Below are 25,286 nucleotides of genomic sequence, written 5' to 3'. Positions count from 1 at the left end.
AATGTCTACACTGTATTTCTGATTGATTTAATGTTATCTTCATTGGAAAAAGCTGCCTTTCTTTCAAAAATAAGGACATTTCTAAGCAACCCCAAGCTTTTGTACAGTAGTGTATGTAGTTGTTAAGTGTTCTTAAAGACAAAGTGCAGCTTTATGGTCCCATATTCTACCTTTTTTTTTTTTTTTTTTTAAAGAAGTTGACATAAGTTTCTTATGTCCCCAGAAAATATATTTCAGTTTCATCGACAGTACACAGATCTGTTCTGTCTACCATGTCTATAATATCCCCATTTCAGTTCTGTTCTAAACAAGATGTTTCCGTGTTTGTAGCTGTAAATGCACCCGAGCTGCTACTGTCCCCGCCCCCTTCAGGAAGAAGACTCTCTCTGTGCAGCAAAACAATTACCCACATTAGTTGAAAGAGATGCAGATGAGTGTGAAACCAGGACTTTCTGACAATTCTAACTTTCTCTCTGTGCGACCCTTTTGCCTTGAAATATCGCTGAATTCCCAGCACCTTGTTTTTAAGTTTTGTGTGGTGAGTTTGTCAGACAACGCTGCGATTCTAGTCCTTGTCTATTGGTTTAAAGTTGCATTCACCTCTGAAAGTCGCTCAGCTTTACAATTTCCACAAGACCTCTGATGTGTGAGCGATCAAAGTTGTTAGTCACATTAGCCGCTACAACGTGCTACTCTGAAATGCAGGTAAACCTGGTGGACTGTGGTGCAGCTGCTCATTTAGAAAAAATTACCTGGAACCAGCAGAAAATGAGTTTAAACTGGATCAGTGTCGGTTTGTTTGCTAATATGGAGGATTTAGGCCACATTCTCACTGGCTTGTAAAACTGGGAGGCTGTTTTGTCATCTTTATATCTTTTCAGTTTTTGTTTTAGACCTCCAAGTTTGTAGCGACCGCAAGACATAGATACAGAATAGAAATAATAATTGATTTACATCATATAGGACCTTTAAAGTTAGTTATATTCTCCTGACAAATTAATAAATTGTTTTTGTCTTTGGACCAGAATATGTTGAACACTGTCAGAGGCTCCAAAATATAGATATTTTTAATCACCTTCCTAAAGATTGAACAGTTCAGAGTGTTTTGCTTAAAATTTTTCTGAGATAGTTTTCCTCTGTGCTTTTCTGAGATGTATAAAAGTGGGAACAGCTGTACGCCAGTCAGGATTTAGCAACATTTCAATCTGAATCTGGTGCCTGTTGGGTCGTTTTGCCACCTACATGTTTTTCTGTCTAGCTTTAACATGTTAAAGTTCCAGACATGGCTTTTCATTATACTGCATTTTTAACAATTTTGACATTACTACTGCTTCCTATATTTGCTGTCCCAAACAAAACAGACAGATGTGTCATAATGACACATTCTTTCAAAAATCCTCCCTGGAGAGGAATTGCATTTAGTTGCCAAGCTGTTCTTCCTGTTTGAGCAATAATTGAACAGCCAAAAATTTAATTATAGTAAAACCATTCATTATTTCGGCTTCATAATTGTGAGAAAATGAAGATGTTTCAAGCAGGATGTTCTTTTCCTGTGAAACACCTAAGGGTTAGACTAATACCTCCATTCATTTAAGCACATGGCATCAATTAGTCTAACGGTCCTATTGTCTGCATAGGTATTTAAATGGATTATTTCTACAGCGACAGATAGAGGCCTGAATGCATATCCCAGCCGCTTTGTGCTATATTGCATTATAGTGTTTAACTAATGCAGAAAATGAGTTTTTGGTGCAGGGTGGGGGGTGTGCCCTTGCTTACGGGGCGCTCAGCTGTGTTGTCCACAGCTGGTGGTGTCAGATATGAAAAGTGATGACTGGGTATCCTGAGCCGTACCTTCAGATGATCACATCTAAATTCTCCACCACTTTGCACTAATGGGATTATGTGACTTTCCCTTTATTCCCTAGTAAGGTACCTCTGCCTTCATGTGACCTTTTTGAAATCCCTTTTGAACCACTTCTTCATGTATATACAGTACAGTGGACTGGGTAAAAGGTTACGTTTGATTCTCTGTTAAGCTCTGCATGGCCCATTAGGATGATTGAGGATGATGTTTGTCCTGGTAAATGAATTGTCGGTCACTAGTTTTGTTTATAAGAGCGATGAGGTGCGATGTTTTAGTTCCTCACAACAGCCTATCTACACTTACAGTTCCTTCCATGAAATTTCTCAGTGCATGATGGATGCTGCTGTCTTATGCAATAAGTTGATTTACAGTACGACACAGGCGACTGCACTGGCAGCCGGCGACTTATACAACTGTATAATGGCTTGAGTGTATTAAAATGAATCCCTCCAGGATACTGTAAAACAATTTAACTTATGTGAACCATCTGCAGCAAACGTCATACGCTGTGTTTGAGTAAACCAGCTGCTTTTCATTCAGAATTTGCTGCAGTGGTGATATTACATCATCTTCCCTCGCTGCTCTAAAATTTATTCTGCTTGATACAAAAGCCGAGAAGGATGAGGGGAGGCGGGAGAATAACAGGACATCTGAGAAGAAGTCTCAGTCTAGATTCTGCTCACAGGGCGACCTTAGAAACTAATATAGCTCACAGGCTAACAGCTAGCAAGCATGCTAATGCTAGTTGGTGACAATGGCGCTCTAAGGTTCTTTCATTTTTTTTCCACATGGTGCTGTTTACTCCCCCAAGTCTTCTGTTTTTAGGATTGAACATTATTTCATTCAGCAAAGAGCCAGATAATTTGCTAACAGTCAGTTAGCAAGCACATTAGCTTAGCTGCCAATGTGACACAGTTTCCCTGTCCTGTTCTTCTGACGGTAGTTTTTTGGGCTAAACTCAATGTTACTCCTGATAGTAGTGAGTGAAATTCTACATTTCCCGATGCCAATTTTGATACCACGTATAAAAATTAACGGTTTTATTTTTAACTTGGTACAGAATCATAAAATACTGAGAATCTATTACTGTTATTAAAGCATTTTTCTTTGGTGGCATAGCATTTCTAGCCTGACATATGAAAAAGAATGCAAATAATAAATAGCCACAAAGTGATAAAAACAAAAATCAACATTTCAAACAAACAGTATTGTATTGTAAAACTCATCTGGGTTCATGTAACAACTGTGATATAACTTTTTGTCATATTTGCTGAGCCTCTGAAAAGCGTTACATGTATTTGCTTTGTGCGTGTGTGTGGGTCTCTAACACAAATGCTAATTATTGCCACATTTGCCTGAACAGGCAATGGTAGCCTGAACAAGCTACATTAGCCTGAACAAGCTACATTAGTCTGAACAAGCTACGTTAGCCTGAACAAGCTAAGGTAGCCTGACCAAGCTACATTAGTCTGAACAAACTATTAGCCTGAACAAGCTACGTTAGTCTGAACATGCTGTGTTAGTCTGAAAAAGCTACATTAGCCTGAACAAGCTACATTAGCCTGAACAAGCTACATTAGTCTGAACAGTTACATGCTATGTTAGTCTGAACAAGCTACGTTAGCTTAAACAAGCTACATTAGTCTGAACAAGCTACATTAGCCTCAACAAGCTACGTTAGCCTGAACAAGCTGCGTTAGTCTGAACGAGCTACATTAGCCTGAACAAGCTACGTTAGCCTGAACAAGCTACATTAGTCTGAACATGCTATGTTAGTCTGAACAAGCTACGTTAGCCTGAACAAGCTACGTTAGCCTGTAGCATGTGGAGCATTGCTTCAACAGATGAAGTTGTTATGGTCCACAAATAGTAACATTTCAGGATGTGAGCATTATGATGACATGTTTTTAATATAAAGTTTCCCTGATTTCACTGTGAATTTTTGCAGTTTTAAATACTGCTATAAAAGCTAGTTTCTCTCCCCCTGTCAGCTTTGTGTGAATATGTTTGGAAGATGTTTGTGGAGGTAGAATTAGTTGAGCCACACAAACAGGTATATAAACATGGCAGGTCATTGATTCCAATTAGCCTTACTTCCTGTCTCTGTGACCACATTACTCCTGTTCTCCGACTGCCGGAGCACACGAATGACGAAAACAAAGTCTCAGTGGAGCTTAAAATGAACATTGGTTGAAATATAAATATTTCCAAGTGTAGTTTTAAATGTCGATGCTCAGAAATGTTCTGTTGTTAATGTTCCTCTTGTAATGTTCACCCGATAGCGATCCACAGCTGGTGTTCTAGCAGCAGGACACTGTATGAGAATCCTTGGTCTGCTTTGTATCACACTGCAACGATAACAATGAGACAAATCACAAATATTAGGGTCTCCTGAAGCAACAGAAACACTAAACACCTGTTTAAATATTGCTAAAACTGAAAACAAAAGGAGCTATTGGTATCACAGAAGGAGAGGCTGCAGAAGAGATCTCAAACTAAACAAAAAAGCAAAATTCATTCTCGTCAAACCAGGATGTTGTAATCTATCACACATTGCTCCTGTTCGTTGTCGGAGTCCTGCATTAGCGGGACCATTTTAGCGGAGCCAAAACAAACCCTTGTATGCGTTTGTAATATCGCCTCATATCCCGTTGTCTGCAAAACAATCTCCATTAAACTGGGCTTTTTGTGAGACACACAGCACGTCTCTGACATCGGCGGTTTTTCCAAGTATTTCCATTTTGCGGTTAAGATAAGATGTAACTGATATCCTGTCCTTGAATGTTGCTCCCAGTGATTGAGAGAAAATGCGAGCTGTGGTATCCCGCCCACAGATATAAGCCCACTTATAATGAAGAAGAGCTGGAACCATCAGTAATCCAACACTGTCTTTTGGTTTTAGTGGAGAGAAGAGAAGAAATGATGATTTGAATATGAGATGCTGCTGTCCTCTGGAACTATGTTGTCAGAGGGAAGTATTGTACGTTTATGACAGCTTTTGTACTTTAAGATTAAGCTTTGACATAATAAATACACAATAGATAGTATAAAATCTTTTTGAATACAGGAGAAAAGAACAAACATTTTTTTCCTTCCTCTACCATTAAATGAGCTTGAAACCCTCAGATTTATCTACTATTCCTGTATATAAAACTGGATCTAAAGTAGTTCAAACCTGCAGCAGCTCCAACAGTAACAAGCTGCAAGACAAACCTGTTCTTGATGTGTTACTGTGATCACATCTGTCTGTTTCTCAGTTACACTCACTGTTTTTATTTTAAGGCAGTGTAAACGTAACTTTATTGAAGTCAATAGGGGTTAACTGATAGAGATTTTTCATACAGATTATTAGTGATCAAGACAACCTTTACAGCGCTGCCCCTAAACTCTGTAATCCCATAACAGTTACTAATCAATCAACTTTTATTTTGAAGCAGCACAGCTTGCTGTCAGTACCACCTTAATTCTCCTAGATGAGCAATTGATTCTTGTTCCAGCTGCAACATTTTTCTGTCAAGTCTGTTTGAGTTGGTTTTTACCGGCGTTCATGTTTATTGAAGAGCAGCATATAAATATGTCGAATATGGTATTATTATTATGTGGACAAAGTTATATCATTAACTGGCATTTATATGACAGTACCACAAAAGTAATGCAACAAGTGGTGTAAAAATTAACTTTACACAAGGAATAAAAAGGTAATCCGTTTGTTTTTTTGTTATTTTTATAGTACAACATAAGTTGACAAACATCCCACTTGTGGATCTGTAACTGCACAAGCCATAAAATCCCCCCAGAAAAGGAGCCTATAATAAATCAGCTCAGATAAAAGAAATGTTAAAATCCTAAATTTATAAAAGAAGAATAACTGTCCACATACAAATTCTTAAATTTCAAATCAGATAAATAGTTTTTGCTGAAAAATATTACAAAACAAATAGAAGCAATGATCACACTGGACTGAGTTGGATAATAGACCCAAAAAAGTCTGCATAACTAGCAATCAATCTGCTAAAATGTATTCATTAAAACCTTTTTAAGAGAATATACTGCTAGTAACTGACAACATGTCAATTAAAAAAGTGATGAACATTCTAATTTTTTTTGTGCAATGACCCAACAGTGTTGACCTCTTCTGTAAAGCAGAAAATACTCCACCATTTGTTGTCATCTGCTCTCAGACACACTCCAGCAACAACCAGTTCCATGAATGGATTTTATTCTTAACTGATTAGCTGATACAAGCCATGTAAATCATTTGGTAACCGTGGCAACGCGTACGTGCGTCAGTGCGAGTGCAGGGATTTCACCCCGATCGGTCGGTCAATAACAGTTGAGACTGCGGTCTGTTGTGTTTGTATCCTCTGTGGACTTTGTCAATTCATTAAGCCCATTAAAAACACACAGCGATCCCAGCGTCTCTAGCAGGTTTTCATTCTTCATTACAAAGAATAGCAGCTCACGGTAACAAACCTGGTGATATTCCTCATTGTCACTTATTTTTTCTTGGGCTCTTTGTGCCACCGGAGAGCATAAATATACACATGAGAAGTATTAAACATCAGACCGACCTGCTGCCAGCAGACTCAATCTCATTTTCCAAGATAAGTTCCAAAAGGTACACTGGTGATACAGCTTAAACAGTCCAGTCAGTGAGATACCAGTTGGTCTGGATGACTTCATGTTCCAGAGAATTATTCATTTTTTTAGTGAACATGAACCAGACCAGAGCAAAATATACCGACCACTAACATACCACGAAAATATACGTACTTTATACCAAAAAACATTTTACCCTGAGACCAGGATACAAGAGATTTGAGTATAACGGTTGACACAACAGCTCCAACTGTACACCACTGTTTTTTTTTTACACAAAACATAGTACCAATAGACACTTCATCAGTAGCAAGAAAAAAATAGTTTGATACGTGTGATTGTTTGATGGTTTCACTGAAATGCAATAAATGCAAACAGCAATTAAATCACATAAAAAAGTAAAGTTTAGTTGCAGGAACAGACTCAAAGTGTGCTCCCTCTCTGCATCATAAACAGCTAATCAGATCGCTTGATAGTGGAGCACAATACAAACAGCCAATCAGTTAACAGCTGTGTCCTTTGGTTTGACCACTATCATTTTTCACCTTGTGCACATTGTATTTAGTTTACTTTAACATTTTGGTGAGATCATTCATTTATCCTTCTCCGCTTTTATTACTCCGCCAAGGAATGGTGGAGTTATGTAACGATCGCCGTTGGTTTGTCTGTCTGTCTGTAAGCAACATCACTCAAAATGCCGAGTAACGGATTTGGGTGAAAGTTTCAGAGAAGGTCAGAAATGGCACAAGGACCAAGTGATTAGATTTTGACAGTGATGTAGCTTATAGTCTGGATCCACGGATTTGTTAAAGATTTCTGTGTCATTGCGAGATAGCGGCATGGCGTCACTGTAACCATGACAACAAATGAACACTACGATGATCACATGACTGCGATCCTCCTAAAAATCCACCACTGTGGACTTATCGGGACTTACCCATTGGAAATGATACAAGCAACAGTTGATTAAATTGTGGGGGTGTTTCTGAGTCCCACCAATTCCTGCCACCTGCTACATATTTAGGTCACAAGATTCGGTATCCGTACATTATGTACACATGCATAACACACACCTGTGCTCAGTGCAAGGTCTTTTTGTTTGTGGGTGCATCTATATTACATTTTTTCATGATTTCATCCATCAGAAATCATACAACGACTGAGCAGCTATGGCAGAGTACTGCACTCTCTGAGTGCTATTCTTGTTTGTTTAAGTGCTTAATTGGTGTTTTTTTCAGTCCTGATAGTGTTCCAATTAAAATACACCTTTTTTTAAATTAAAAATTGCCAATAATCATCAATACTGACTAAAATCAAGCATTTTATCAGGACAATTTGTCAGCCCTTCATTATATCATGAAATCTTTAACCCATGCACGTTTTGTATTTGTACATTATAATAGCTTAACTTTCTATAAATGTTGCAGCTTCGTGTCTAATTCTTAGTAAATTTAGTCCATTAATCTGTTTGTCCTTGGAGCTGTAACATCAGATATGCTTCTTCTTCTTCCAAAATTTAAGTGTATCTAATATATTTAATCATTTTCTAGTTCTTGTTTCAGTCTGTTTTTTGCTGTGAAAGAAAAGGTTGTCGAGGAAAACTTTTAGAAAACGTCAGCTTGGTGCTTTAATTCAGTAATTGTACCTGAATGTTTTAGCTGCTTAACCCTAACCATACTGTAAATGCAGTTTATTTGCCTTACTTTTTCCAAACCTAATCATAGTATAGTTGATGCATCAGTGTTAAAGGAACTTAATTGTATTGCAGGGTTTGCTCCAGTGTCTTGTGCTGGAGTTAGATGGTCGGCAGCGGTCTGTCTCAGAGAGCTGCTCCATTTAGCATGAACAGAGAGAATGTCAAACCATTATCAGAGCCACCTGCAACACCCACAGTCCTGATGCTGCTCCCGCCTGACCTCCCCTCCAAATCCTCACCTCATCTGATCTGCCAAGTGGCCACCTGAGTTGAGAGCTGCTCTGCTGCGTTTTGAGGAGCTGCGACTCCCAGAGCCCTCCGCAGTGTTCAGCTCTGTTAGAACAATGCACGCTAAACGGGAACTTTGTCTCATTTCTACCAGATGCCCCTTCACACTCAGCAACAGTTAGAATATGTCTCAGAGATATTAGCAAATTTCTCTCCCAGAGACACGAGCGGTGTAGCTGTCAAGGCCGCGGTGTTGACTGCAGCGATGGCAGGAGGAGGAGGTGTATGAAGGCAGGAGCTGATGTCCTGGTGTGGGGGCGGAATGGGAGGCCTCTTGGCTGTTTAACTTCCATTTTGTTCTTATGTATTAATCACGCTTAGACCGCTTTAGTGACATTTCTGTGCATAACACCAGAGGTCTGCTTAAAACACGTTTATTTTGAACTTGGCGACCGCTGTTGGAGTATCTTTCGTTCTTTTAGAGCAGGGGTGTCAAACTCATTTTAGTTCAGGGGCCACATTCAACCCAATTTGAGCTAAAGTGGGCCAGACCATTAAAATCAGAGCATAATAGCCTTAGTTTGTCATTTACACATTACAACTTACAGATCATAGTTTATCTACAGAGGCTCAAAACATGTAGTCTCAGGTATCTGGAACTGAACGATATAGTATTTTACTTTATGATCAAAATGACAAAAGTGGTGGAAACTGGTCAATCACAAGGTAGCCACGCCCTAAAACATACCCTGCTTTATCCTCTATTTTACTCTAAATGGGATCATAATTTACTAAATGAACATCATGCTGATTTAAAGGAGACTTGAATCTAACCATTGAGGCCGTAAACTCATTTGGAAAATGTTTACTGGGGTAACAAATCGAGTGAGTAGTAGGTTAATTTTCTTCTTGACTTCTAGACAATCAGGCTGCTTCAGGTGTCACCCCCCGCTGGCTGTTAGAAAGAATGCAGGTTTAATACACTGGTCCACATGTTGTGTACATGAGGGTCCATTAGGGGTCGGATGATTTAAGTTTCGTCAGCTTGATAAATCCGCATGAGTCTGTGTGGAGTGGACCCCTCCATTGATGTCCATGTGCAGCCCATAATATAACCGTACAGAGCCTGGCATCAAATAGTCTCTCCAGAATTTTATGTCATTAAATGAAGTCCATTTTGTCTCTACTTTTAGCCCCCCACTCTTTGAAGGGAATGTTCACACTGTCAGTGCTGCACAGGCTCCCAGTATTGACCACAGTTATCTGACCTCCATCACTCCACAGTGACCTTTCACATTTTCACTCCCGTGCAAGCTAATAAATCTATATGCTGATTGCTCTCCACTCTCCCCACAGCCATTCCTCCTCATTCCCTCACAGTCATTAGTGGCGACACTTGGCTGATAATGATTGCCATTTATAGTATTTACATTGAAAAGCGATCAGGAATCGTGACGTCATTTGCCTCATATACTATTTTCTGCAGACACCAAATTGTGGAAGGTCAGTGCATAGTGATGGCACTGAAATGAACGAAATTATTACTTTGGACGATTTGAGAGTTTGTGAAACTGACTTTTTGTAAATCTTATAATAACTTCATTCTGTTAAGGTGACTATCTGTGAAGTCTGCAGTTGTTGTTCTGCAGCAGGTTGATGCAAAGCAGCTCTCAATATCAATACTTAAGCTGAAAAATACAAAGTACTAAAAATGGCCTGAGGTGAGCGACGAGGGAAACACACTAATGCAAATGCTGTCAAATATGCTTTAATCCATACTTATGTGCCGTATTTGTTATTGCATCAGTACTCTGAATTGAAGTTTGTGTCAGTTTAAACTCAAACAAGTGAGCTCAGGCCTTTAGGAAGTGAGCTGAGAATGAACGGGAGCTGCTTACTTATAAAAATGACCAACGCAGCGAATAGTACAGCTGAGCTCCGTCCAGTTTGCTCGGTCGGTGTGTGTGGCGAGGCCCCCACTCAGCTGTGTTTATCGTGGAGCAACATCTCTGGGGTGGGAGGGTTCAGTCAATAACATGTCCCGGGTTTAGGTCGAGCCTCCTGCAGTCAGCATGCTCCCATCGATAGAAAGCAGAGCCACACTGACCTATGCAGCAGCCTCCCTGAAAATGAATTCTTTAAACCTTTAGAGAGGAGGGCTGCAGCGCTGGCTCCGAGCCAACAGGGATCCTGCGACCAGAGCACGGCTTAATCTACTCAATGTGAAACCAAACCTGGGAAACAACCTCATGTCTTGTAGAAATTGGGTTTGTTTTCCACAGTAGATAGGATTTTTACATCAGCTGAATGCCAATTGTTAGATCTACCCGTTTGGTAAATGGAGCCCATTCAATGCCGCGGCTGCGTGCTCAACTGGGATGAAAACAAATCCTGCCATATACATTCATGATCATGTTTTCTCAGAAATGATCTACAAAACATGCTTCAGGGAAATGGATGCCATGTTTGTGTCTACAATAGGCGGATCTGTGTTTAGATCCACCTATCAGGAGCCGGCACAGAAGATTCACATCATAAAAATCTCTCAGATCGTGTCACTCCAACCTGATGCTCCAACATCCCGTGTGCTCTGCTGAGCATTTCCAGTTAAAAGCTTCAGGTTTCTGGAAACCTGTCGATACGATTAATGGATCATTAATGAAGGCCTGTGTTTACGCTTTTACTTGTCTTTGCTGTTTGTCTGCATTTACACTAAAGCAGCTCTGATGACCTGCGATTCCAAAGTGTGGATTTATTCAAGTGAAAGGACATTTTAGGGTTTTTCTAAGACTATATGAGTATTTTCTGGAGCCAGTTCACTAAAAAAAACAACATATAAGTGATGAAAACATAATTCTGAGAGTTAGAATCTCAGGTACTGTTTCATTTGCACAAAGAAAGATTCTAAATATGTCAGAAAACTAGGATCGTATGACTTTACTTCTGTTTATGCTGGTTAAAGAGGTTATAAACTCTCCAATATATATGACATCTTCTTTTACACACTGCATTTGTTTATAGTGTAATCATAGCAAAGAAATTCTGCTACTAGTAAATGATGTGAGAAGCAGCAACAACAAACTGAATGAAATATGTATAATTACAGCATTAAAAAAGAAAATGCAAACAGCTTTGTTTGGATGTATGTTAAAGCAGTAGCTTGATGGTTTGGGAAATGTGCTTATTTTCCTTCTTCGATGAGAAGATTGGCGCCAAACTTCTAGTTAAACCCAAAATTATTCATACTCATGTCAAATTTAGATATATAGTGAAGTATTATTTGACCAGTAGAATTTTTCTGGCTGGAAATAACATCAAGAAGAGACAAAAGATTGTAAAGCATTCTGTTAGAGAAGTAACATTTTACCCCTCGAAGTTGTCGCACATTTATGAGAACATTCAAGCCAGAAGAAACTTGTTTATCAAATAAAAGTGCAGTACAAATCAAAAATTGTTCAATGGTACGTCAAAGTTTGGACTTGATTGTTGTCTATGTGCTAAATACCAAACTACATGAAGCAGCTCGTTAGCTTAGCCTAGCGTATAGACTGAACACAGAGGCAAACCATTAGCCCGACTTTGTTCAAAAAAATAAGAAAAGTAAAGAAAAAGAATCAGTCTATCAAAACATATTGTAAGCCTTTATTAATTAGGAATATGGGGCACTTTGTTGTTACAGCAGCAAAAGGAACAGTGCAAACATTTAAGAAATATCAGTAGAAAATAAAATAAACCAAAAATATACATAACTTCTAGTTCAGATTGTCTAAATTCCTCTGGATGTGGAAATAATGATATTGCACAGATTCTGTTATGAGTAGAAACACTGTCAGAGAAGTATTAATATTGCACAGATCTGTCTGTAAGTTGAAAAATACTGATAATTGCACACTTTAAAACTAGCTATGTCAATTGTCAGTTTTTAAATGTACAAAGTTTCCATAATTCACACCTTTAAATGTGTTGAAATTGCAGTACAGCCTAATGAACATATGAACATCATTTTTGAATTCCTAGTGTCTGTCAGAGCACAAGAAAAGTATTTTTGTGCTTTAAAAAATGCAATTAAACCACAAATTTTAAGCACACAGTTTTGGAATTGGGGCTGCACAGTGGCTTGGTGGTTAGCACTGGGATAGACTCCAGCTCCTCTGTGACCCTAACGAGGATTAGGCGGTGTATAGATAATGGATGGAGGGATGTTTCAGAACTCTGATTCAGATAATAATGAATGTTGGAACACATTTATGAATTGTCACATATTCATTTTTAATGCTTTCCAGAGTCTTTTTGTGTGTCTGTGTCAGAGGCGTCGTTCCTCTCAGTGTGGACTCGAGTCACAAACCCTCAGGAACCCTCACTTGCCAACATGCTGTTGAAGAATCAAACTAATGGAGCCAAATGTTTGCTCCCGATTTGGCTCAGCGACTGATTCTTTGACAACTTCCAGACTAGTTTTAGGCTCAGCCAAATTCGACCCTCTTAGACCCTGCTGTCAGGAGAGCACTTGTTGGTCGGAGATGACTCGGTGAACGTACAAACAAGAGTTTCACTGAAATTGCAAACCATCTAATTTGACGAGAACGCTCTGCCTCAGAGTGTCATTTTCCAGAAGCGCACATAGAGCGCCTGGATACGCTACATCACCAGGGAATGGGAGGCAATAAGTGCGGACATCAATACAGGAAAGCAGACACCCCTATGTTTGCCTGTCCTGCTGGATTATCCAAGGGTTGCGTCAGTGACCCGAGGAGGCCGCTGAGATTTGAGTTGTGAGTGCATCAAAGTCCTGTCAGCAGCATTTAGCCAGTATTGATTCTTTTATGTTGTGTATGAAAATGCTCTTTCAGTTTCTGGACCACCCAGGTGACCGCTCTTCATTCCCACTTTACAAATGTCCCAATGTGAGACTCGTCTGCATCAGGAATCTAGCCCTAATATTTTGCACACTCAGTACATTGGAGAGGTTAAAAAAAAAAAAAAAAAGCCTCTCATCAAACGAAGAAATGCAGCTAAAAATAGCGCAGGTAGTGCGAGAGCCACTTCCTGTTCTACCGCAGCCGTGATTTGTGTGAGTGGTAATGATCTGTGTCATTCAGCTTCTAACTGGGATCTCACTCTGCAGCTGACTCATGTGCTTTTTATAGCCGTCTCTGTCATTCCACTTTATAGCCGCCGAGTGTGTGTGTGTGTGTGTGTGTGTGTGTGTGTGTGTGTGTGTGTGTGTGTGTGTGTGTGTGTGTGTGTGTGTGTGTGTGTGTGTGTGTGTGTGTGTGTGTGTGTGTGTGTGTGTGTGTGTGTGTGTGACAACATCGTCCTGCTGGGAGAGAAACACGGTGTTGATACTTCACAGCGTGTTGACTTAAAGTTTCTACATACCCAGGAGCTTAAGCCAACAGGAGTACAGTTAACTTGCTGCTTGATTTGTGAGCATTGGCTTAAAGCAGGTTTTATGGCGTCTGTTTGCTGTTTTATGACTGATAATAAACACACACTTTGTTATAAACATTTAGAGCTTCCTACAGAAAACACCAGCTATCCAAGGACGCAAACTTGGACACGCAATACTTTAAATTTGTTTGACATTTTGAGAAATATATTTTGAGTGCGATGAGAAGCATGATCTAATGTCTGTATATCAAAAGTTAAGCTTCTAAAGGGAGGTTATTGGCATAGCTTAGCTTGGCACAAAGACCTGCAACATGGAAAAAACAGCTAGCTGGGCTATGCTTGACAGCAACAAAATACAGCCTTTCAAAAGCTTGTTAATTATCACATTATATGTAATGTTTGCAGGATAAATGTGGTGGTTTTTTAGCTTAGCTTGTCATAAAAACTGCAGACATGGTCAAACAGCTCGCCTAGCTTTGTCCAAAAGTAACAAAAGACACCAACTCCATTCTTAAACTGTTTAAGAATGTTTTTTTGTCCATAGGATAGATATGAAGCTTGATTAGCTTACCATGACATCTGTAAATGTGGGGAAATGCAGCTAGCCTGGCTCTGTCCAAAAGTGTCAAAATATGCACTCCTCCCGTCTAAAGCTGACTAATTATCACATTATATTAATTGTTTGTAGGGTAATATGAAGGTTTGTTAGCTTAGCTTATCATATAGACTGCAAACAGGGTCAAACAGCTAGCCTAGCTCTGTCCAAATGCAACAAAAAACACAGACTCCACTCTGAAGCTCTCTGATTAACATTAGCATATTGTATTTTGTCCATAGATAGATATAACGCATGATTAGCTCAGCAGAAAAACTGTAAACGAGAGGAAATACAGCTTACCTGGCTCTGTCCAAAAGTGACAAAATACACGTACTCCCTTCTAAAACTTTATATTTAAAACAAATTTTATGTTTGTAGGATAAATATGAAGCTAAGTTAGCTCAGCTGAGCATAAAAACTGGAAAAAGAACTTGTCCATGTCTGCACTTCAAATTGGAATCGATAAACAATAATGATACCATGTGGTAATTAGCAAAAATCAATGCCTACAACTAATTGGTGAAATGCTTAGTGGCTAAGGTCGAGATACTTTCTTTTCAGAGACAGAAATGCTGTTAAAAGGACTGAATATTGGACAAATGAATATTGTTTCTTTCTGGGTTTTAGTCATGACAGAATTAAATAGTCCTTAGAAGCCAAAACTATTCCTCGACTTTGGATTCTTTTGTTTGGTAAATTATGATTTATCATCAGTTTATCATTATTATTAGAAATATGTGTTTACATACATGGTTATGGTTGCATACAAAACCTATATGAAAACACATTTGTACATGGCCATCTCCCTGATTGTACCTGTACTGTTAATTTACAATTCTGACAACACCTGATAAAGATGTTCTTGTGTTAAATGACAGTTCATTTGAAGTTGACCATTTCCTTACAGAGGTGGTGTTTTTTTGCTGTTACTACTGAATGAATATTGAGCAAACCCACTGTCTGTGCGGCTCAGTGGTTCCTCTTGTCTGCAGACAAGCTCTCCCACAGTCCTCCCTGTGTTCGATGACAGGCCTGTGAATGGGAATGGTGAGGGGAAGCCCTGTGCATGGGTGAAGCAGGATGGAGGGCGAGCTGCCTTGCATGTCAGATTTACTGGAGCTGTCAGCCTGAGACGGCCGCTTCCTGTGAGCGGCTGGATTCTGGTGGACTGACCAAAACTGACCCGTTTTCGCAGCACAAAAGGCTCAAGGTTTGTGTATCGTATTCATCTGAGCTGAGCTGTGGATGCCCATTAAGTGAAGCAGAGCGAAATTCTTTGTAGTATTAAACACAGGTCATCTCATTACACCGTAAATGTGACTTTTCTCTCTCTGCAGTTGCTAATTTATGCTACATGCACCACAATAGCTTAGAAACACTTCTCATCCGTTCACATTAAGTCCAGTTTGCTGCCTGCTGGTTGTAGCGCTATGGAATAGTGTGACCACCTCCCATGGATACACTCGTTGTTGTGATGGTCGTTTCATTACCAGATCTGACAATGTTTTTCGCTCATGGATTGATTGATGCTATAGGACAACAGACAAGCAAAAGCCCTAAAGATTTTAAATATTAAAATCTTTAAAAATATATATTTTTTTGTTAGTTTTTTTATATAAGCATATACTGTACTTCCTTGATAGTGATTTGTGTATTTATTTAGCTAATTACTAGAATTTTTGTTGTGGTTTTTCTGCAGTGTTTGAGCCCCTTCATGATAACATGATCGATATATCTAATATATCCCCACACAATAACAAGTATTCTCCAGCAGCAATCAGTGCTACTACTGTGTTTCTCCTTGGAAAGACTAACTAGCTTCTTCTTTCCAAGTAGAGGAACTAGCAGCTTCTACCCCAAAAGGCTAGCTAGTGTCTTCTTCTTACAAATAGAAGTACTAGCAATTCCCACCTAAAAAGATTACCTAGCATCTGTGTTACAAGTAGAAGAATCAGGAGCTTCTCCAAAAGGCTAACGTCTTCTTCTTACAAGTGGTATAGTCTACTGGTATAGTCTTTTGGGATGAATCTGATTGTAATTAGTGCAAATTAAGGAGAAGTCAGTGAGCTACAGCCCAAATCAGCAGAGACAAACACCATTATATGGCAGCATTTTTGATTTGAATGGAGAAAACTTATCCCACACTGACATGAAATACATATATGAACCCGGAAATGGTTCTGTTGTACAGCTGATATGTTACATCTTTAAGGGACAGACGTGTTAAACTGCTAACAGTCCATAACCAGAGCTTCAGTGTTGGTTAGCTTCATATGGCTGCAGCATGCATCAGTGAGTCCTACACCAGGAGTGTGAAGGAAATTCTGAGATATCTGATTCTTGGCCTAACGTTATCACAGTTTTAAGTTAATGAACAAAATGTAAAAGAAGGGGAGAATAAAATATACTGCAAGTGCAACATAATAAAAATCTAAAGTCCATAACAGTGTGATGTAGCATCGGCCCAGAATAAGATGAACATGCACATGCTTCAGAAATAAGAAGCATGACTTGCTACAGTCTGCTTCTTATATAATAGTAATCACTATGGTGAAATTCAGATGCCAGGCTGCTGACACTTATCTGCCAGAGCGTCAGCTTTTGAATCTTAATTTTTAAATGTTATTTTTAGGCTTCAAAGATTTGCTTATAAGCACTGGGAGGAAAAGTCTTACTGGCATGTTTTACATCTCTGCTCATGTAAATGCCGCAAACATGAGGACAACCGTCTCTTTGATTTCCTGTTTGAAATTCAAGATTTGAAGTGTTGACAGATGGAACACGTGAACGCTGCATGTACAAACGTCCAAGCTGGGGCTGAAATCAGCTGCAGGAATAAAGCCCTGGTGGAAACGGTTGCCAGCTCGGTGTCTTTGCTGTCTGTGTCTCTGGGCTTCAGTACATTGTTTGAAGCAGACTAAGCTGCATGGCGACAGAGGCTTTTTGAGTGCCAGGTTCCCATTCACACTGATCACACATTAGACTGATCAAATCAGACCTCCAGGCCTGCTTCCTGACTAACTCAATTTGCTCTTGTATGCTTCCCTTTTCACGCTGAGCACACACACAGACTGACACACACACACACAGACCTGTATGAACGCTTCAACATGTGCACACAAACAGAAAACCGACAGAGTGGGGCAGTACCCATTGAGCTCTAATGAAAAGCAGAAAAAGCTGTTACCTTGGCAACTGCCAGCATACATCTTCAGGAGGACCCAGATTTCCTGTCTCACTGCGATCGTATTGTTTTGGTTCGCTTTTGATAGCCGCGGCATCCCCAGATGGATTATCTCACCGCTGCAAGAATTTATGCAAAATCATCGCAAATTAAGCAGCAGCCGTTTGTGCAGAGAGGAAGCTGAAAATCCACAGTCGCACGTTTAACACCTCAGACTCTGATAAAGCACCCCAACTCTTAAAAGGCAAATAGAATCATTGGTCTGAGTGATTTTTATGCTGGCCTTCAGCCTGTTTCTCCTCTGTGCATTCAGCTGTTGAGCCCCTCTACAGCAAGAACACTGCTGTCCAAAGCAGAGGATCATGGGTGTTAAACTAGCAGTGTGATTTAACCAAATTACCCTCGAACATACAAAGATGTGTACAGTTTGAATGAACGTGCTTATTATGTCAGAACATCCGCATTTTTATCCCTCCGGTGTGAGAAGAACCGGGATGAAAATGGAGACAGATCTCCCATCAAGGCACTGAATCACACAGTGCTGACCTTTTTTTTCTTCGAAGGATGAGTGTATTTCCTGGAAAAATTTACTGTATATTCCAGTATGAACATGAAGTCATTTGTGTCTGGAATACGTTTGATTTTACAAAGGACACTGTTCTCATCATTATCATTCTCATCACCATCACCATAATCAGATTATTCTAATTATAATTGCGTGTACAGCGCTTGTTATCTTTGTATGTTGGCATAAACAGGAAACGAATCAGACCCCCATGTGGGAGGCTGTAGGAAGATTTACCTGGATGTAATTTAACCAAACATCCAAGCCAGGAGGAGTCAACTTTAAACCCACAGTGACAGTCAGCCGTCCCACCTCCACGCCAAGAAGGCTTCTCTGTGATTAAATAACACAGGATATAATTAACTGTGTGTGCAGCATGGTCTCCGCTGTGACGTCTTTCTCCTTGGGTTTTGTGTTTGTTGTCAGTACACAGGCTAAATGTGAGATTTTATGATAAACAATTATAGTTTAAAAGCAATAAATCCTAGACTCTAGGGCAAAAATGGAGCAAACTGCAGAATAAAATGTTTTTAGATGACAATTTCTCTAAAATGCTGTCTTCTTAATCATTAAGTTGGAACAGTTTGGCTTCCTTTACTAAAAAGATGTCAGTATTTTTGCTTTTCGAAGTTTTTAATAGAAGGAGTTCAGCTGGAAACAGGTCACATGTTTCTCTGCACCAATCAGACCTTAGTAGTATTTAAATCAGTATTTTTGTTCATTTTCCCATCAAGTTGAGTTTTTGAGTGGTAAATTCCTAATAAATAAGTCAATGTTGGTGAGTGTTCCTTTCATAATTCGACTTAAATAAGTTTTAAAGAGCTCTTAAAGTGTGCTCCACCATTTTACATTAGTCTTGCTCTTACATGCTCCCAAACAGGTCCTCATTTTGTAGCTCATGTTGCTAAGATTGCTGCTAACAATATTCAGTAAGTTGTTGACATTCTCTCATGACAAATTCAGGCATAAACACATACAGATGTATAAAGACGTCAAAAGAACAAGGAGAAAAAGGTCGCTACTATTGTTTTCTTGAAAATTTGAATCAATATTTTTGTTTGGGCATGTTGCCAGGCCTCTGTCAATTAGAGTTTTACAGTTTTAGTGTGTTGAACTGAAAGTGCTAGCTTAAACCTAAATAGTTTCTTATTAAATCACAAAAATGTAATTTGTCAAGAATTTTTTTTTTTTTTGAAAGCATACTCAACCAATTTAGCATTACTAGACAGATGTATATAAGAAGTTGATCCTTTGTGTAAAGAACAAGGAAAAACGTTGAATTTGGTTGGTTTTGTAGCCTCTGAAGCCAGAGCCCTCCAGATCTGGGCCAATCAGATCAGATTGGAGGTGGAGACAGGACCTAAAACAGACAACGATGCATAAAAGGCAAGTTTTCAATAAATTACGGCTCTTTTGACCTGTAATTCTTGCCCCTATATCTCATTAGAGCACTAGAATAAAAGCACAGATCTGGCAATGTGCATGACATGTCCTCTTTTAATAAATGAAAAGGATTGAAATCAATGCTGCAGGTTCAGTGAATCATTTTTATCCCTGTCAAAACCTAAAACACCTACCTACAACGCAACACAACCTCCAACAGTTGGACCAGAGGTCCTGGCAGGATCCACGCAGAGTTCAGAGGTTTTCTTTTACACCTAAGTGACATCACTTGAGGACATTCACCAGGCTTCAGGCAGCTCCCTCTGGAGACAAAAGGCTTTATCCTCCTCTTTTCACAGAGACAGTAGGCCTCCCCAGCACCTGGATGTGTTCAATTGATGGAGTTCCCCTTAAAATGTGAAGCGTTTTATTGGTTGGTATGTGTAAACTGTTCCTGCTAATGTTCCATCATTCTCCTGCTTGGTAATTACCTGACTGGTGCTAATGGTTTGTTTTGACTTGGAAGTGGCTGTTGTACCTCTGTTGCTTGAATGTGTCAGGCAGTCAGATGACTCTTTCAGCAGCTTTTATCACTTAATAGCAGCACTTTCCCATTATTATTTAACAGACAGAGCTTTTCCTTGCATGTCTCACTGGCTTCTGCAAGACAATCAATGACTTATTGTGTTACCACCCAGGTAGAGGACACTCTGTTGGCTGATCAGAGGTTTGCTGTGATGCAAGAAGTTCAAGTTGCTGATGTAGACAATAGAGTAACCTTGTGTGGGTTCTATATCATGACATTGTGTGTTTGTGCACATGACTTGTCACTGGTTGATGACAGAGAATGACGTACGTTCACATCCTCATGGGGATGACATCCCTGAGGAGTCTTTATCTTGCTAACATGAGACGTTTGACACATCTATCATTTATTATATATTTTAATACAGTTATAATATTTTAACATTTATAAGAGAATGTGTTTAATCCATGGGGCCTTTTCATGAGTATCAGTTGTCGCTGATCACAAATATTATATTGCATGTTTTATGTTCAATGTGGTGTCATAAAAATTGTTTGGAAAATGCTTTCTTTTTCACTGTACATACAACAGTAATAGAGGATATCAATAAAGAATAAATTAATACAATGCATTCAATGTATTAACCCTCCTGTTGTCCTCATTTACAGGCACCAAAAAATATTGTTTCCTTGTTTAAAAAAAATCCAAAAATTCAGCAAAAAAATCCCCCAAATTTCTGAAAATTTGCAAAACCTTCAGGAAGAAAATGCCAGTAATTCCTTAAAAGTTTCCCTCAAAAGTTTTATTTTTTTAAAAATTCCCCAAATTTGGCAGGAAAATTCTAGCAAATATTTTTTAAAAATGAATAAAAATCTTCCAAAAAATCCTAAAAATATCTAAAGTGATTACATATATATCAGTAAAACTTCTAATATTTTCTTAAGAACATTCACTAAAAAATCAACCAAAATCTAGTGAAATTTGCTGGATTTTGGTTGATTTTTCTGGTGAATGTTCTTAAGAAACATTTTTAACATTTCTTTTTGTTCCAACAAAAAATGTTCACAGATTTCCCAAAAATGTTGAAAATGTGGACATCAGAAGTTTCACTGTGAAAATGTTTTTTTTTCTCCACATTTTCAAACTTTAAAACAGGTCAATTTTGACCCACAGGACGACACAAGGGTTAATGACTTTTTAGCCACGTTAGCATTGTGGCTATATGAATCGGACTTTTAATCATTTAATGCTTTGGTCTAGATTTAAATCTCACAGTTTGCCAAATTCATGTTAGCCTGTACTTTCTGTTTATCACTAGTTATGAAATCTTAATATGTTAATGTGTAATATTAAATGATGGTAAACATTCTACCTGCTAGATGCCAGCATGTTAGCATAGTCACTGTAAGTATATTTGCCTGACAGCATTTAGTTCAAAGCACCATTACTTGAAGCTGCAGCCTCACAGAGTCACTCTCATGGGTAAGTTGTTTTGTCAGCCATGTCAGTGTGAGTCTAAAACTGTCTCAACACTATAAGCAAAGGTAGAATATTAGCATTGTCACTGTGAGCTTGTTAGCTTGCTAACTTTAGCTTGAAGCACCACTGGGCCCTACAGAATCAGAGCAGCTAGCATGGCTGTGGACTCTTAAGCCTTTTGTGTAGTTCTGTTGTCTTGTTGCCATGTCAGTGTGACCACGTGTGATGTGCACCACTTTGGTCCAGAGTGAAACATCTTAACACGCCAAACTATTATGGTAAACTTTCTTAACATAGTTGCTCAGCATTAGCATACTAGCATTGACATTGTGAGCTTGTTAGCTTGCATGTTTTAGCCTATAGCTTAAAGCATCACTGAGCCTTACAGCCTCAGAGAACAGCTAGCAGAGCTGTAGCCTCCTGCCTTTCTTCCAATCCCTTTTAGGTATATTAATGTTTGTTTGCGCTTATAGTTACTATTTGCACTAATTTAATACCACTTTTTCAATTAGATAACCATTTTTTCACCTTTTGAAGGTGTGTCTCATTACATATCTCTTTTTACATTTCTTGAATACCTGATTTGAGGGTATTAAAGCAAATATATTTGTTATATATTTTTGTGTAAAATGATGCATGGTATTATTGGTCTATTGTTCATTTATTGACCCCATTTACAAATGAACCAGCCCATATAAGAAGAAGTCACATTGGTTGGTTTGTTTGTGAAGATGCAGCATGAGTTTCATACTAGCCGATGCAGAAAATGTCTCTTGGACACATCATAAGTTCTGATGAGCGTTCAACTCTGCAGGTTGAAGATTTGGACAACAGGGTGTTTGGTTCTTAACCAGTCTGATTATATTTATGTGTTAGATTGTCTGTGCTCTTAGCTGTGATTTCCCTTCTCCTGCGTTAAGATCAGTACATGAAGAAAGAGCTAAAAATGAGAATGAATCCAGACTGTGGTTTGCCCTTGGTTCATTTTGTTTTGCTAAGCTTTCCAAGCCTGAGGCTTTGGCTATTACATGTCACCATCTGTCTCCTTATGCACATAAGTCTGTGCATTTTGTATTACATCCTGCTTCACAGTGAAATACAGCAAATTTTACTTGGAAGAGGACACAGGCTTAAATTTGGTGAGCTTATTTGGTGCCATTTGGTTTTATATTGCATTGGCATCACCCCGCCGAACACACCAAACTAATTTAAAAACACATCTTTGCTGTATGGAATACAGCTGAACTGTTGAAGTCGTCGAGTTAATAGTGAAAATGGAAGATTTGTGTGATATTTAGCTTGAAGACAAGTGAAAAAAGTCCTGCATCTTTTACCTGCTGCAGCAGCCTCTCATAATTCATATCCCATAAATAAGCAAACGATTACACTGTATTTGGCATGTTTTACTGTTGGTTTAGCTAATGCTCTGCAGTAAGATTGATCCAATATCCCAGCGGCTCTGCCAGCAGCAGGGCAGCATTAACTAATGTTTCCTGAGCTTTCATTAATGCATTAAGTGTGCATTTTGATTGGAAAAATGCTTGTATCTGATATTCAGGGCTTTAAATATACAGGTACTTAATGTTTATTGTGTAGAACGTAAATGGGCTCTTGTATAAATTGAATATTAACATAGGGAGGCCTCAGACCCAGCAGAGCCAAGTAACTTCCTGCAGTCCTCAAGTGGAGCACGAACCTGCATCTATTTATGTCATTTTCTCTCTTCTTCTTCTTCTTCCTCCTCCTCAGACGGCCTATAAGCCCTGGCTGTGTGCTCAGTATTTCCCCACCACCCAGCAGTCCTGTCAGAGGAAGGTACCGTGCCACCAGTACTGCCTGGAGGTCCAGCAGAGCTGTCCATTCATCCTGCCCGACAACGATGACCTGATCCACGGTGGCAGCCCCAGCTTCATCTGCACAGGTTAATACGACTCGCAGGCCTGTGCCGCACACGAATGCTGACTACCTGTTTGCACATGTGGGCATTGATGGCCTTATGTTCTCTTCAGGGACAAACCTCCCAATTTAATTTATGTTTTCTGAATACCTAGCGAACCATGTTTTCGAAAATGATGTACACTGTTAATTCATCCAGAATGTGTCTCCATATTGACTGGATGGTCTCCCTCCAGGAAAGCAGTGAGGTGTTTCTGAAGGCTTTCTGATGACATCTAGTGGCGCATTTGAGCATTGCGCCACTCACACAAGGACATTTTAACAATGCATTGATACATTGAATTTGGCCTGTCACTCAATATTTACTGCAGTTTATTCCGTAGTAATCACCGAGGACTCAGCCTCAGAGGACCAGATGCTGGCTGTATGCCAAAGCACAAGTTACCTGCAGAAAAATGATGATTGTAGCTCTGTATGTGGAGACTGCCACAATCCTGCAGGTTTTTGGTATGGACACTAGTTGATAGAACCAACATATAACAGATGCTTTCTGTAAATTTGGAAATGTGTAGTTTCACTTTTAATATTATTGTCATTGTTGTCTTAATACCACATTAAGGTAGATCACAACGGAATTCTTCAAACTGAGGCGCAGATGCAGAGACTAAGATGTAGCATGAGGTGACAGGTGCATGCAGGTGTTGCAAACTCAACAGAAAGTTACTTATTGTAGTCCAGCTGCTGAACTGATGCACTTACAGCACCAAAGTCAGCAGTTTCAGCTGCAGCGCTACAGAGACACATGGCTCTTGGAGGCAATTAAGCTACTTGAAGTCCTTAGTGCCTGTCTACCACACTTTAGGTCAAAAATAGAACTCCTTCTGAGTCATAACTCAGTCAGATCGGAACACACAGACATGATGCACATATATTGAGATTCAGCGTGACTCACACTTTCCAAACATGTCACATCTCAAAAGTCTGTGATTTAAAAAAGCATCCATTTATCTGTTCAAAAACTATATATAAGAAAACTTCTTGTAGCTTCAGGGCTTTCCTGAGAATTGGCTCGTTTTAGGTTTGCTTCAGTATCAAATTAATCCATTGATAGTTATCAGTAAATCTGTAAGTACATAGCAAACCGCTACTGCTAATAACTAATTCGGCATACTTTAATGGTGTCACAATGTAACTACAGGGTCTAAAAATGGGGTTTTAGTTGCAGCCCACAACTAACGCCATAGCAGTAATTGTACTTCCTGTTTACATCTCTCAAAGCACCATGAGAACCGCAGTTCCAGAGCTCAAAAATGTATGATTTCTCCAACTAGATGACAAGATACATTGTGTGTTGCACGAAAAATATGTTGTTGACTTTAACAGAGTGGTTTAGGTTGTGTTTAGGTGGAGATTTTTAAGTTAATTGTAGGGGAAATACTAATCAAGATCTCCCAATGTTCAAAGAAATTAAGACTCCGCACCCCAGTTTCATTCAAATCTGTTTTAAACTGCCCCTTTAAAGAAAGCTGTAAATTATCTCGTTTGACACGGGTGAAACAAAACTAAAGGAGAGTCGGTCAGTCAAACACAGAGAAAATTTCTAATCCATCAGATCAACCAGTCCTCCATCAAGTCCCATCATCCATCACTTTGTGTTTCAGTCCAGTGAAAACTTAAGTTCTTCCTCCGCTGCCTGAGTTGTCCTGTGCAGATGAGAGTAGCAACACGCCGGCAAGTTGAGATATAAAGAGTAATCAGCTGATGCAACGATGCGTCACCCTCTGTGTGGTTCTGAATTTAATTTGAGTTCAGCCAAGGATCACCCATGTCTGGTCCTCCATGCTTTATTAGAGCCACACAGTGAGGAGCAGCGG

The 25,286-nt window shown here is 39.3% G+C and overlaps 1 protein-coding gene across 1 annotated transcript in view; it reads left to right on the top strand.

Annotated features, from left to right (window-relative positions):
* The window catches only part of nalf1a (NALCN channel auxiliary factor 1a), a 46,645-nt gene that overhangs the window by 15,579 nt on the left and 5,780 nt on the right, over nucleotides 1-25,286 (top strand). Inside the window, exon 2 of the mRNA XM_023267212.3 lies at nucleotides 23,266-23,437. Coding sequence (XP_023122980.1) covers nucleotides 23,266-23,437 — 172 coding nt within the window. The remainder of the gene's footprint in view (nucleotides 1-23,265; nucleotides 23,438-25,286) is intronic.

This window comes from Amphiprion ocellaris, chromosome 24 (assembly GCF_022539595.1).
Source record: "Amphiprion ocellaris isolate individual 3 ecotype Okinawa chromosome 24, ASM2253959v1, whole genome shotgun sequence".
In the NCBI taxonomy this organism is placed as follows: domain Eukaryota; kingdom Metazoa; phylum Chordata; class Actinopteri; family Pomacentridae; genus Amphiprion; species Amphiprion ocellaris.
Note: the sequence above shows the minus strand (reverse complement) of the source record. Positions and strands in the feature narration are given on the sequence as shown.